We start from the raw sequence: 15,461 nt of genomic DNA, 5'->3' as shown, positions 1-15,461 counted from the left end.
AATGAAATTAACCCCCCTCTCTTCTTGGTGGGCGAACGCTGCTTTTGCCTGTTCAGCATCCACTCTCACTTTAGAACTAGCATCTAGATTTTTCCCTTGGAGAACCACCCCTCCCTGCTCTCCCACCTGCACTTCTGGGTAAGGCAGACTCAACCTTACCAAGCACCAGGCAAGTGGTTCAGAAGGCATGGGACCTGATGAGATTCAACACTGGGACTTTAGTCCATACTATTTGGGCTTGCTGTGTCCTGAGATTGCTACTGTAGGGATAATATGAGCCTGGAGATGCTGGGAATCATGGGCAGAAAAAAACAGTCTGAAAATAAGGCCAACACAGTGGAGAACAGAACAAGAGGAGGAGAGAATTCAAGTTCTACTGACATAGTTTTAGCCCAGATCCAGCCACGCCGGAGATTCATCCATAGACTTTTCACCATATTATCTAATAATTTCCCTGTTTTGTCTATGCCAAATTTGAGTTGGTTTATGACTTGTGGAATTAAAAGAGTTCTGACTCTTGAAAGTATTGCTGTCACAAAGGACCACCAGAAGTATTTATTCAGTCTATATAAAACCAAAGAATGTGCTCAGGCCAGTTGTGGCTTTAGAATTTCTCTAAGTAGGTGCCACAATCAAGTAAAAGGGAATGGATGAGGGACTTGTTTTGAAGCTGCAAATTGGTTAATCATCTATTAATCATATCAAAAAATGAGAGGGAAGAAAAGACATCCCCCTCAAGCCACTCCCTTGGGAACACCATTCACTCAGACTAAGGAAAGATCAATCGATGAGGTTTCCAGAGCCTTATGAGGGTCTAATATGTATCTGACTATCAGTGCTTACCTGAGGCTGAAGGAAGTACTAGAAAGTGCTCTGGATTGAAATCTGAGCTCTGCAAAGGCCCCGAGCTAAATGACCCTGGAATAATAGCTTAAATTCAAGGAGATCCTACTTATTTTGCAAGGTTGAGTATATGATATAAATGATATTTCTGCATCCTTCTGCACTGTTTTTTTTTTTTTCTTCTTTAGCATTATAATTACAAAATTTATGCCTGAGCACCTGTGGAGTCCCTAGTGCATTTATTTTCCTGTTATGTCAAATTGCATTACATGGATATATACCCAAGCTTTTTTTATCCTTTTTAAATTGATGGAGTTTAGGTTGATTCTGAATGTTTATTCTCACACATCATACTGCTATAAATATTCTTATGCCCCCAAATTTGAGTTGGTTTATGACTTGTTTATGACAGAACACTTAAAAGTGTTATGACTCTTTTGAGTTTTGAAGCTGCTTTATGTGAAATTGATTAAGGTATGCAAAAGATCATCTAGGGTATATTCCAAGACATGGAACTGCTGGGTTGTGGGCTATTGCTAGGTTTTATGCAATTTGACTTTATTAGATATTGACAAGTTGTCCTCCAAAAGTCCTCCAAAGTGGTTTTATCAATTGCAACTTCTACCACCTCTGTATGAGAGATGCTTCACTTCCTTTCCAGCATTCAAACATTCATTCAACAAATATCTTTTAGCGATTTACTGATCTGTTCTAGTTACTGGGAAACGGCAGTGGAGGTTCTCACTCTCGTGGAGCTTCGATTTTCTTGGCAGAAGACACAATAACAAATAAACAAATGACAATATAATAGGTCTGGACGTGATGAGTGTCTCTTTTCTAGAATCTGTGGGTGCAAAGGACTAGCTCTACTCCTTGGGCCCTTCTTTATCTATAGTAAGGGCCTGCAATACCCTCTTGAGCCCAATGTAACTTAATTCCAGATATTAATTTTTTAAACTTGCCATAAAAATTAGGAGATGAACATTTACATTGCTGTAATGTATTGGAATTTGTAGAGGGCTCTGGCATCCAGGTCTCAGTAGACCACAGTACCAGGCAGAGTACACGGAAGTGGTTACATGCTCCGATCTCTGCAGTTAAAGTGCCCAGGATCAAATCTTGATTTCCTGACTTACAAACCATGTGACCTTGAACGAATTACTTAACCTCAATAAGTCTCAGTTTCTGTATAGTTTCTGTATCTGATAATAGTGCCTGACTCAGAAGGGTGCTTATCATGGTGCCCAGGACACATGTAGCACTTTATATTTACTAGCAATCACTAAATAATAATTGGATGAACCAATCATAGGATATTATTTCCATTTTATAGTTGAGGAAACTGAAATTCAAAGTGGTTGAACAAATTGCCTGGCCAGTAAGTTCTGATGCCTTCTGAACCCAGATCTTCTGATATCAGAGTCAATTCTCCACTACGACATTGTAAATACAAAAGTACCGTGTATTCATTCAATGGTTACTTACTGAGCATTGAAGATTGCTAGTCTCTGTGCTTGGTGTCAGGAAATTCTAAAATAATCCTAATATAGCTGAATTCTCTGGGCAACCCTGAAATTAAACCTCTGTTGAGGCCAGTCCCAGTGCTTTCTTTCATCCAACATTGACTGGTAATGAATTCTGAAGATTTTACTCAAGGCTTTATGGAAGACAGAGATGAGCCTTGCATCATATTAGACTGTAAGCTCCTTGAAGGCAAGGATCCTGGTTTACTTATCAATGTACCGCCAGTGCTTAGTACAGTGCTTGGCACATACCTAGTGAATATTTGAGGAATTAACATGTCCTACAACAGCATTTAATCCATTTTCCTCAACAACTTCTCACCTGCCCCCATCATGCCTTCCCCAGCAGCTGCTCCAAAATTATCGATGCAACAGAGGTGAATTGAACTGTGAAGAATTCCACATCTTGTGAACTCGATGAGGTTCTCCCCCATATTCCTGGCTTCCAGATATAAGTAGGTTACTTCTGAAACCAAGGATAGTGTTGTTGAGGTCACCAAAAATTTGTGAGTCAACATATCAAGTCAGGGAGCCACTAGCTGAGAAAACAATGACAACAAAATGTATTCATGGAAAGACAAAGAATGATCTAGGACACCGCAGAGTTGAGTGCCCAATGAAGAGAACTGACAACAAACGCTATTGGACTTCAGAGCAACGAGGAAGAGAACAGGAAGGTGGTGACTTGTCAACTGCAGAGAATCTATTTTGGGTCTCTCTATAGACAAACTGTGAGGGGTTGTGAGTTGGTTTTATTATTATAACTCAGAGTTTTCTCTGCCTAGCAGCTTGTCAATAGCTTAAATCTTTGGAGCCATCCCTGATGGGTGTCCCAGGAACAAGACACCTGCAGTGTCTGTGTAGAATGAGGAAGTGGGGCCCAGGGTCCAAGCCCTCAGATTTCCTCATTCCTGGCTCCCCAAGCACTCAGCTTTGAGGATTAGCCTCCAGCAGAGAAGAGAAACTGACCTTATTCTTTACCTGTCCAACCTGATATCTCACTCTCTGGTTGAAAAAAAGGTATCCATTTTAAGTATCTCCTCTAAGCATAAATGTCACAATTCCTTCTCTTTTCACCTCAAAACCTCCCCCTCATCCCAAAAATAAAAATAAATACTTCCTTGAATTTGACAATGTTTCATTTTCAAAGTTACCATTGCCTTACTTCTCACCTAATCCAATCTTGGAGTTAGAAAATATTTCCTTAGGTTTAGGGTGCCTCTTCTTCTTTCTTTTTTTTTTTTAAGTGTGCAAATATTCCTTTATTTTATTTTATGTATACAAAATTTATTTTATTATATATATATATATGATAAGATGTTACACACACATACATATATATACATATATATTTTTTAAGTAGACACCACACCCAACATAGGGCTTGAACTCATGACCCTGAAATCAAGAGCCACACGCTCTACCAAGTGAATGAGCCAGGTGCCCCCAGTGCACAAGTATTCCTTTAGACTATCACTGTGGAACTAGGAAAAGAGGATATTTTCGTAAGAAAAGTCAAGATTCGTGCCTAACAGCTGACCTAGCACAAGGCAGTCCTATTTAGGACACTATGTTAAGACCAGTAAAAGTGAAAGGAAAATGAACTGAAGACATGTACTCTTGCCTTCATAGACAGACATCAGTATGTTTCTTTTTCCACCAAGCCTGGCTACAATACCTCCCCTAGTGACACTTGGCTTTGGCCATTCCAGTGCCTTTCTCTCTTTCTGTAACAACATGAGCTTGGCAGAACATTGAGATCTGGAGGCTGAGAAAAGAAAAAGCAGTCTTCCTGCCCACAGAAGAGATTGTGAGACATCCGTGCTAACACAGCATTGCCGAAAGGGCTTGTGTATGAATCAGCCACAAATGTTAAGTGGGCTGACAAGGACTGCAGAGTTGATAGAATTTTTGAGGAAGCGGCACGCTGGAGTGCTGTTGGTGATTGTGTGAGTGCGGTGCAGACTGTAATTTCACTTGTTTGGGTCTTTTTGTTATTATGTGTTACACTTCACCAAGGCCCAGTTGCAAGTTCTCTTTTTCCTTTGCTATCACAATCCCCCCTGTTTCATGAATGAGAAGGGAGGCTTGTGGCAAGAATGTGAAATAATCCTTCAAACTACAGACAGAAAGGGCTGAGACACGGTTATGTGTATCAGCATCTGATTCCAGGAACACGATTCCAATTCTCATTTCCTGATCATAGATGCATTTTGGTGCTTACCAGAGTCTAGTTGAATCCCCTCCACAGTACCTAGGAACCAAACCGAAAGCAGTGTCACGCAAAGATAGGTATGAAGGCAGTCAAATAAAACCTGTCTTCCGGCTTCCAGCCTCCTTCCCCTTCCTAGGCCCAGGACTGTCTGGAGTTGACACATTCAGTAAAGAAATACACAAGCTTCTGTATTGTATTTGACAATCTCATTAAAGGCCTTTAGAAGCCTATCTTAGTTTTATGGCATCAGAGCCTATTGTGGGGAGGGGTTTGCGGGGAACCTGAGATTAGTCCTCAAACTGATGAACGGCCTTTCTCAAAGTCTGATCCCAGGTAATCTGCATTAGAATAACGTAGGAAACCCTGTGAAAAGGACAGATTCCTGAGTCTTGCCCTTGACTCATTGAATCAGAAATTCCAGGGATGAGCCTGGAAATACTCATTCTTGAAAAAGAGTGTCTCCTATAATTCTGAGGCACTCTAAAGCATGACAATTATTTAATGATCTGCTTGTCTTCTCCTCTCCCATCAGTACATACTTAAAGCCTTTTTCTGCTTGTACGAAAAAGATGATAAAATTATAGTAGTTAACATTTAGGGAGACCTTACTAAATATTCCCTTAATCCCCCCCCTTTTTAAAAAAGATTTATTTATTTGAGAGCGAGAGATCCAAGGAGCACATGAGTTGGAGGAGGGGCAAAGGGAGAGAATCTTCAAGCAAGCAGACTCCTCTGTTGAGTGAGGATCCTAGGGCTTGATCCCATGACCCAAATCATGATCTTAACCCAGGGGGCCATCCAGGCACCCCTCCCTTAATCTCTTCTTAAAGGAATTTTGGACTTCAGGAACCAGAAGGGGTAGATCCTCAAGGCCCTCCCCAGACCCCTGAGGAAAAGAAAGCCAGAGGCTGTCTCTTACCACCTCCGTGTAACTAAGCCCTAGTTCATCTACACTTGACCTTGTCCAGACTGGTACTCCAAGCCTACCGCCAGGAAAGCCTATGGGCAGAGGTTGCAGCATAAACATGTGGAGAGCTTCACTGCATGGACAAACAGAAGAAATCTGCAGTCAGTGTTCAGAGCTGCCTGTGCTGATTTGCCCCTTCTCTGAATTACCTGTGCCCTTTCTTCTCTGCATCAGTGTTAATTTAAAACCTGAATTGCCCCCTTCCCCGGCAACATTCGCTTGTCTCTAATTCTACTCTCTGCATTTTCCAGAATTTTCTCTGAAATTCTGCCACCAACATTAATGAGAATTAGCTCACTGCCTGTTTGAGACCCCCCCGCCCCCACCACCACCACCAGAGAGGCGGGGAAGGGTAGAATCCTACAGATTTCAGGATTTGGGTTGAGAGAGACTACACGCCCCAAAATGCAAGTTCACCTCCCAAAGACTACCACTCCCGACATGCACTGCGGCCAGAGTTAGCAAAGGAAAAGCCAGTCTGGAAGTTTTGCCTTCCTGTCACCCTCAGGCAAAGGAAAGATTTAGAAAGTCGCCAGAGGATATTTTTTGCAGGAGAGGTCACTCTCTAAATCTAGGCAAGGAAGGGGAGGAGTCTGAGCCGGGTCCCGCCTCTTCTCCAGTAAAGTCCCACTCCAGCTCTGGAGGCTCGAGTTCCGAGGACTGGGAGCCGCTGCACGCCCCCGACTTTCCCCCATGGCTTCGGTGACTAGAGCCGTGTTTGGAGACCTGCCCTCAGGGGCAGGGACAGTGGAGAAGTTCCAGCTGCAGTCAGACCTGCTGAAAGTGGACATCATCTCCTGGGGCTGCACCATTACGGCCCTGGAGGTCAAAGACAGGCAGGGCAGGGCGTCAGATGTGGTGCTCGGCTTTGCAGAGTTGGAAGGTGGGTTGAACTCTGACCTGGGCTGCCCGGGCGGTCCCAGACCCCGAGCCCTCCCGTACTAGCTCCTCCCCCACACCTCCCCCAATCCCGGATCGATCGATCGATCGGGCTGCAGGCGGCCGGGACCCGGAGGAAGTTCCCGAGCTTGTCGCCGTCCGGAGTGCTAGCAGTCAGCCAACTCTGTGCTTCCATCCCGTGCCCGGAAAAAGACTAATGAATGGGAACTGCTACAGGACTTGGCCTCTGGTTATCCATTTAGGCTTTGCTCTAATTAATTTAGAATAGTTGAGGATAAGACGAAACCCCAGCAACCCAGGAGCCGTCTTTGAAGTGTCGGGTCTGTTGGGGGCAAGAAAGGGAAAAGCTGGGGAAGAGGCTCCCAGTTCTTCCCTGGTGTTCTGATGTAGAAGGACAATCCAAGATCGCCTTCTTCCACTTCCTTTCTCCTTCATCAGATCCTCTCTGAGGCCTGGTCATCTCAGAAATGCACCAGCATGGCTCTGTGGGTGTCCACAGTTTAACAGACTTGGCCTGGGGTAACTAGGGCCCAGCGCTCTGGGGCTGCTCACTAACCAGGTACTGAGTGGAAAGTGGAAGATGGACTCATTGTCTAGCAATGAGGTCTCCCGACTAGGATGAACTTTCAGTGGAACCCGTAGGCAGTTAGGAACATGTAGGAATCCATGCATTTCAAAAAGGTTCATTCATTTATCTCACTCAGTGAGACAGACAAGGTCCTCACCATCATCGAGCTTGCTCTTTAGCTGGAGAGATAGACATTAGTCAAATAATCGGATTCATGAATGTTCATAGCTACGGTTTGATCTCAGCAAAGGAAAATGGACACAGTACTATCTCTTGTCACTACCGTATAGCTAGACAGGAGATACGTTCTGAAATAAAGCTGGCAAAGAGAAACTGCTTGACGATAAATGCCCTTTGCTCAGTGGAAGGGGCGTGCACAAAAACTAGAGAGGAGGTTTGAGGTTTTCCTTTAGGTGTGTCTTTCTGTCTGCTTGGTTCTTTAGATATGTAACATGGCTCTTGGTTAGAAGTTAACAGAAAACTCTGGGTCTTGGTTTTTCTCTGATGGGGGTTCAGATCTTCTGCTTTCAGAGTCAGAAGGCAGGAGGGTTGACAAGTGACAAAAGAGGAGTCTTTAGAATCATTTTGCTGAGTCACCTCTCTGTTAGTAGCATAGCTATTTTCTAGGCTGACACAGAATCACAAAGAGATTGCTTGGCTGATGCAAAATTGCCCAGTGGAGTCGAAAATTTGACAGAGGGCCTAGAATTTCAGAGCTGGCAAAACTTGGGAGATGCTAAATGGTCAGTATCTGCTTTAATCATTTCTTCCATCTCTGCAGGAGATAGCGGCCCTCCCTTTGTACCTCTACACACACACACACACACACACACACACACACACACACGTTCACCTACCCTCACTCCTTACCTGTTTTAGTTCTGATACAAGAGTCATGCGGATCTTAAAAGACAAAGCATCCGTGGAATTCTTATGAACCTTGTGTCTTGACATGATGCCTGGGAAGCAGCACTGTTTTCATGGGCGTGGAAGTGTTTTTGAGGGCATCCATACAGAGGAGTCATCTCTGAGTCTAGGACTCCTGTAGCAACCAAACTAGAGAAAGTATTATCCCTACATACATGTTCCGAAAAGGGAGAAAAAAAAAACAGATCCCCTCGGATTATAGTGATCTAGCTTGTGCTGTATTGCCCGCCACATTAGTAACCTGTCTTGAGATCCTTAAATAGCATTTTTCTTACTAGGATACGTCACAGCCTTCCCAAAAAGGTTGAATCAGAGCATCTAAAATATTCTGGGTGCTGGATTGAGATAGACATCCTCATTCCTATGCTATGATTTAGGTAATCGAATTATTGATTTTAAAAGGAAAGCACACTATTTTCAGAAGAGGAGAAGCTGGAAAAAAGCCCTCCGAATATCAATTAGTGCTTTCTGATGTGTGCAGCCATCTTCGTGGTTGTTGCAGATGACCCTTTGTTCCCTTTTTACAGCCCTGTCTTTCAGGTTTTTTTTGGTAGATTCTTTCAGTATTGCTAGAGATAAAAGAAGACTTCATATATGTCATAACAGGAAGCATACTCGTCTTGGTTAGAATAGTGTGAAATGGTGCTCTGCTGCTATTTTGATCAATTCTTGTGTATTGAAACCCATGTTAAGAAACTGCCAAAAGGGGGCACCTGGCCGGCTCAGTTGGTGGAGAGTTTGGCCCTTGATCTTGGGGCTATGAGTTTGAGCCCCTCTTTGGGTGTAGAAATTACTTAAAAAAAAAAAAAAACTTAAAAAAGAGATTGCTAACAGTGGTTGTCTTTAAAAAAAGACTGGGTAGCTGGGTCCAGGGTTAAGAAGGAGACTTTATTTTCACTGCATATTCTTTTCGAGTATCTGAATATGTATTGTACGAGCAAAACGAAGTCACTTAAAGCCACAAGATATGACAGAATGTGACAGAATATGGGGTTATCTGGACATTACCGTGTCCCCAAAATGTTTTGAGCCACAGGGAGGAGCTAAGCATGGATAATTCCATGAGACGTGGTCCTTTCCTAACTGCCGGGTTAGATGTGAGCTCTCTCCAGTTTCCCAGATAGCTTATATAAACTGCTTGGATCATGGCCATGACCGGAGGTCAGAATGGTTCCATTTCTCCCTGGGAAAATTAGATCTTTCTTCTGTAGAATTCTAAAGAGGTAGATCATATGATCTTTTGGTTACAGCCTAGAAAAATCAGTAACGCCTCCAATGAATTTTTCTGCCATTTTTTGTACTTAAAATACTTAAAAATGCTTTTCATCATCATGTCCCACCTATAGTCATTATGACTTCTTTCAAAACCTGTGATGAGAGTATTTGCCTATGAGCCTCAGGTAATAAAGAGCCTACCCGCTCAATCACTGCCTGTTCTGCCCCTTTATCTTCCCCCCAGTTACTACCAAATACCCCGCTATTACTGCCATGAGAGCCATTATGGAAAAACATAGAAAAAATGGAATTTGTGCTTTTAGAAAACCACAGTTCATAGGGGCGTGGAGGGAAAGGGATGAGTTCAGAGGCTGCGGTCTAGTGTTGCAGGTGCCCTTAGAGGAACCCTGAGGATTCCCCCGTTTAAATCCCTGCTTTGTCCCTTAAAGCTGTGGAACCTAAGCAAGTTATTTAACCTCCCCAGGCTTACTTCCTCGCCTGAATTAGTGGATAATGATGATTAAATGTGCTACCAGCTGTGATAGTGTCTATAGTGAATGATCAGTAGTTTTTATCTCTTTTCCTTCCCTTGCTTCCACATATCTTCCTTCACATCACTTGAACTTTTAACTTCACTGAGTTAACACTGAAAAAAAAAGGGCATGAAGATCCATGTAGCCAACCAGCAGCCATTTGAAACTACATTAAATATTGGGGGCAGTTAAAGTGCTTGTCAATGAAAGTCAGGTCTATTTTCCTCCGAAAGCCAAAGGGAAGTCATTCAGGTTGTGGAAGCTTCGAGCTGGGATTAGTAGGCACTTTTATTTCGGACTGTAGGGCACTCTGGCTGAAGTTTGGGCTGTAGGAGGTGGATAGCACAGCTGGGGTCCTTGGGATGTTAGAGGAATGGAAGGATCCATTAATATATTCTGGCCCGTCCTTTGCCCAGGAAAAGGGACAGACTTTTCCTCTCCCCTTTATCCCACATCAGCAATGGGCTTGAATAAATCATCATTCGGGGGCTTGACCTAGAAACTTGGCCCTTTTTGCATGGAAATCAGTATTTTCTGCATTTCAAAACAAGCTTTTTAATCACGTCCTATTTAGAATTTGAGGACTGTCACTTTCTATAATTCTGATTTGATATAAAACTTAGTAACATATGAAGATAGCATAAAATCCATTTGTTCTAAAGAGTTGTTTGGAGACAGCTGGGAACAGTGGTTTCTGCTGCCCTTATGGTTCAGTCATTGAAAACTCTTACACTAAACTAAGGACTGACTAGTGCTTCTTATCTCCGTGGGCTGTTTACTGTGGCCAGAGAGTGGTGCCATCTGAGGGAATTCTTCAAGCCCATGAAGGAGCAGCACTGCTGTTGGATTTGTCATTGTCTCCAGAGCCAAGTGTGTAACTGGCAGAGAGTTGGGGCCCTGTGTACATATGCTGAATGGATCAAAGTAGATAATATTTATATACACATATATGCATATATGTTTATATTATATATAATACTTATAAATATACATATATATAAATATATATACAAGTAGATACAGCTGAACAATTTTGAACAAAAATTCTGTTTTTCTTCATCTTTTCGAGCTCCTGAAAAGCAGATGAATGGTCCACATTATGCCTCATCAGGGAAATGCAGATTAAAATAATAATGAGGGCTACCAGAATGGCCAAAATCCAGAACACTGACAACACCAAATGCTGGTGAGGATGTGGGGCGACAGGAATCTCAGTCAGTGCGAGTGGGAATGCACCGCCACTTCGGGAGATAGTTTGATTGTTTCTTACAAAATTAAATGTACTCTAACCATAGGATCAAGCAGTCACACTTCTTGGTTGATACTCAAAGGAGTTAAAAACTTATGTCCACACAAAACCCTGGACAAAGGTATTTATAGCAACTTTATTCATAATTGCCAAAACAAGGGACCAAGATGTCCTTTAGTAGGTGAATGAACAAATAAACTGTGGTCCATCCAGACAATAGGATATTATTCAGTGCTAAAAAGAAATGAGCTATCAGGCCATGAAAAGCCACTAAAACGCATATTACTAAATGAAAGAAGCCTACCTGAGAGGGCTACATACTATCCAATTCCAACTATGACATTCTGAAAAAGGCAAATTTATGGAGACAGTCCAAAGATCTGTGGTTCCCAGGGGCTACAGGGATGGGAGGGATGAATAGGCTGAGCACAGAAGATATTTAGGACAGTGAAAATACTCTGTATCATATTATAATGATGGATAGGTATCATTATTCATTTGTCTAAACCCACAGAATGTACAACACCAAGAGCCCTCCTGTTGAACTAGGGGCTTTGGGTGATAATGATACTCCGGTGTGGCTTCATCAATGGTTAGAAATGTGTCTCTCTGATGGGGGGTGTTGGTAATGGGAGAGGCTGTCCATCCCTGTGTGGGGACAGGGGATATATGGGGAATCTGTACAGGGGATATATGGGGAATCAGCTCAATTTTGCGGTAGACATAAAACTACTCTAAAAAATAAAGTCGGTTAAGTGTTTGCCTTCAGCTCGGTTCATGATCCCAGGGTCCTGGGATCGAGTCCCGAATTGGGATCCTTGCTCAGTGGGAAGTATGCTTCTCCCTCTGCTGCTCCCCCTGCTTATGCTCTCTCTTTCTCTCTCTGACAAATAAATAAATAAATAAAATAAATTAAAAAAAAATAAAGCCTACTCAAAAAAAACAAAAACAAAAACAAAAACAGATGAAGCAAAACCAAGAGGAGGTTTGCTGGGCCATGGGAACTCATTTTGGTTACCCAGTATAAGGAGTTTGAAAGCTGCAGCTTCGGAAAGAGAGGAGGGTAGGGAGGGAGGTGGTAGCTGGTGGAGAGGTCAGTCTGGCCTGTGCGAAGGGTTGATAGAAAGATCAATTCACCAGAAGGCCTTGTACTTTTCAAATAATGGGATGCTTCAGAACAAGTACGCAGGAGCCAGACGGTGTTCATATCCAGGTTTCTCTAATAACTAGCTGTATTCGGGGGCAAGTTACTTAACCTTTCTGTCCTCAGTTTCCACATTTGTAAAAGCAGGGTTGTAATACTGTCTAGTTCGTAGAACCATCCTGAAGATGAAACGAGTTAAATGTAAAGCACTTAGAAAGTGGCCAAGCCTTACGAAGAACTCGGTGTTAGCTCTTAGGGCTGGTCCGTGGGCAGGACTCTGAGGACCTGCAGGTTAGCAGGGGAGTGAATCATGAGAGACCTGGAAGAGAATGGTTAATGTCTCACTTATGCCCGACCTGTTGAGGAATGGGAACCTATGATCTATAACTGGCCTAATGGTTCAGGGTCTGTGTCCTGAGAGCCCCTCCAACCATGGTAAAAATAATTCATATGCTTAAATTGCATACTCCTTTTTTAAAATTTAAAATCAATTAATTAGCATATAATGTATTATTATTTTCAGAGGTAGAGGTCAGTGATTCATCAGTCTTATAACACCCAGTGCTCATTATATCACATGCCCTCCTTAATGTCCATCACCCAGTTACCCCATCCATTCCCCACCGCACCTCCTCTCCAGCAACCCTCGGTTTGTTTTCTATGATTAAGAGTCTCTGGGGCACCTGGGTGGCTCAGTCATTAAGTGTCTGCCTTTAGCTCAGTTCGTGGTTCCAGGGTCCTGGGATTGAGCCCTGCATTGGGCTTCCTGCTCGGTGAGCCTGCTTCTCTCTCTCCCTCTGCCTGCTGCTCCCCCTGCTTGTGCTCTCTCTCTCTATCAAATAAATAAATAAAATCTTTTTTTAAAAGTCTCTTAAGCTTTGTCTCCCTCTCTGATTTTGTCTTGTTTTATTTTTTCCTCTCTTTCCTATGATCTTCTGTTTTGTTTCTTAAATTTCACACATCAGCGAGATCATATGATAATTGTCTTTCTCTGATTGAGTTATTTCACTTGGCATAATACCCTCTAGTTCCATCCGTGTCATTGTAAATGGCAAGATTTCACCTTTTTGATGGCTGCATAGTATTCCATTGTATATCTATACCACATCTTCTTATCCATTCATCTGTTGATGGACATCTGGGCTCCTTCCATAGTTTGGCTATTGTGAACATTGCTGCTATAAACATTGGGGAGCATGTGCCCCTTCAGATCACTACATTTGCATCTTTGGGGTAAATACCCAATTGTGTAATTGCTGGGTCAAGGGGTAGCTCTATTTTCAGCTTTTTTTTTTTTTTTAAAGATTTTATTTATTTATTTGACAGAGAGAGAGAGATCACAAATAGGCAGAGAGACAGAAAGAGAGAGAGATGAGGAGAAGCAGGCTCCCTGCTGAGCAGAGAGCCCCATGCGGGACTCGATCCCAGGCCCCTGGGATCATGACCTGAGCCGAAGGTAGAGGCTTAACCCACTGAGCCACCCAGGCGCCCCTCTATTTTCAGCTTTTTGAGGAAGCTCTGTACTGTTTCCCAGAGTGGCTGCACCAGCTTGCGTTCCCACCAACAGTGGGTCCCCCTTTCTCCACATCCTCACCAACATCTCTCATTTCCTGACTGGTGAAATTTAGTTATTCTCACTGGTGTGAGGTGGTATCTCATTGTGGTTTTGATATGTATTTCCCTGAGAAATTGCATACTCTTCTGATCCACATAGACGGGATGGATACCGAGTGCCAAAGGAAAGGGGGATGGAATTCTGGGGGCATCTGAGTGAAAAACAGAGTAGATGGCAATGCTGGTGATCATGCAAAAAACAAACTACCCCCAAACTTTAGTCTCTACCATTGTAATCATACGGTAGAGGAACTTGAAGAGAAAGATCTATATAACATGCCTGTACACAGACTTGTAAGTAAAAGAGCACAAGCACATTGCTTTTTATAATCCCTAGAAAGCCCCACAATTTTGCTCCTCAGTATGCCACATAGCCATGAAAAGGAATATGGCAGATGGATATGTAGTCGCATGGACAGATTTTTTTTTTTTTTTTAAGATTTTATTTATTTATTTGTCAGAGAGAGAGAGAAGCGAGAGTGAGCACAGGCAGACAGAGTGGCGGGCAGAGGCAGAGGGAGAAGTAGGCTCCCTGCCAAGCAAGGAGACTGATGTGGGACTCGATCCCAGGACGCTGGGATCATGACCTGAGTCGAAGGCAGCCGCTTAACCAACTGAGCCACCCAGGTGTCCCGCATGGACAGATCTTAAGGCATTTGATAAATGAGATCCTGCAAAGTCATATGCACTGTACAGTTCTCTTTATATCAATACTGCATTTGTGTATTTGTATGTGTTTCTCTATAGTTAATTTAAACAAAACAAAACAAAACAAAAAAACTAGAAGTGTATATGCCAGACTGTTCGCAGTGGTTGTCACTGGGAGGAAGAGTTAAGGCACGAAAGGGGGAGTTTCACGTTTTACTCTTTTTTTTTTTTTTTGAAGATTTATTTAATTATTTGAGAGAGAAGGAGGGCAGGGGGGTCGAGGGGGACAAAGGGAGAGAGAGAACCTCAAGCAGACTCCTTACTGAGCATGGAGGCTGACATGGGGCTCCATCTCACAACCCTGAGATCATGACCTGAACCGAAATCAGGAGTCAGACACCTAACCGGCTGAGCCACCCAGGTGCCCCTTTCATGCTTTACTCTTTGTTAAGGTTGCCAGATTTGGTGAATAAAAATACAGGACACCTGATTAAATTTGAAATTCAGATAAATAACAGATAGGTTTTCAAAAATTTTTCTTTTAAGATTTTATTTATTTATTTGACAGACAGAGATCACAAGTAGGCAGAGAAGCAGGCACAGAGAGAGGAGGAGGCAGGCTCCTCGTGGAACAGAGAGCCTGATACGGGGCTGGATCCCAGGACCCTGGGATCATGACCCAAGCCGAAGGCAGAGGCTTTAACCCACTGAGCCACCCAGGTGCCCCGGTTTTTAAAACTTTTTGAAAAGTTTTTATTTATTCATCTATTTAAGTAATCTCTACAATCTCTACCCAACATGGGCTTATAACATAAGCATATTAACAGTAGTTCTCTCTAGTGGTGAGATTAGGATGATTTAAATTTCTTGGGGCACCTGGATGTCTCAGTCAGTTGCTCATGTGACTCTTGGTTTTGACCCCACGGTCAAGAGTTGCATGCTCTTCTGACTGAGCCAGGCTGGCACCCTAACAAATGGTTTTTAAGTGTTAAGTATGTGTCATGTATAATAATAATATGTATGTACTTATATTAAAAATTATTTATTATTTATCTGAAATTGAGACTCAGCTGGGTGTCCTGTATTTCATCTGACACGCTGCCTCTCTATATTTG

General features: G+C 42.8%; 1 protein-coding gene across 1 annotated transcript in view; it reads left to right on the top strand.

The window, feature by feature from the left end:
• Positions 1 to 6,043: 6,043 nt before the first annotated feature.
• Positions 6,044 to 15,461, top strand: part of GALM (galactose mutarotase) — a 51,763-nt gene continuing 42,345 nt past the window's right edge. The window contains exon 1 of the mRNA XM_059188552.1: positions 6,044 to 6,431. Within this exon, the coding sequence (XP_059044535.1) occupies positions 6,242 to 6,431 (190 nt within the window). The 5' untranslated portion in view covers positions 6,044 to 6,241. The remainder of the gene's footprint in view (positions 6,432 to 15,461) is intronic.

The sequence above is a fragment of the Mustela lutreola genome, chromosome 9, assembly GCF_030435805.1.
Source record: "Mustela lutreola isolate mMusLut2 chromosome 9, mMusLut2.pri, whole genome shotgun sequence".
Taxonomy (NCBI): domain Eukaryota; kingdom Metazoa; phylum Chordata; class Mammalia; order Carnivora; family Mustelidae; genus Mustela; species Mustela lutreola.
Note: the sequence above shows the minus strand (reverse complement) of the source record. Positions and strands in the feature narration are given on the sequence as shown.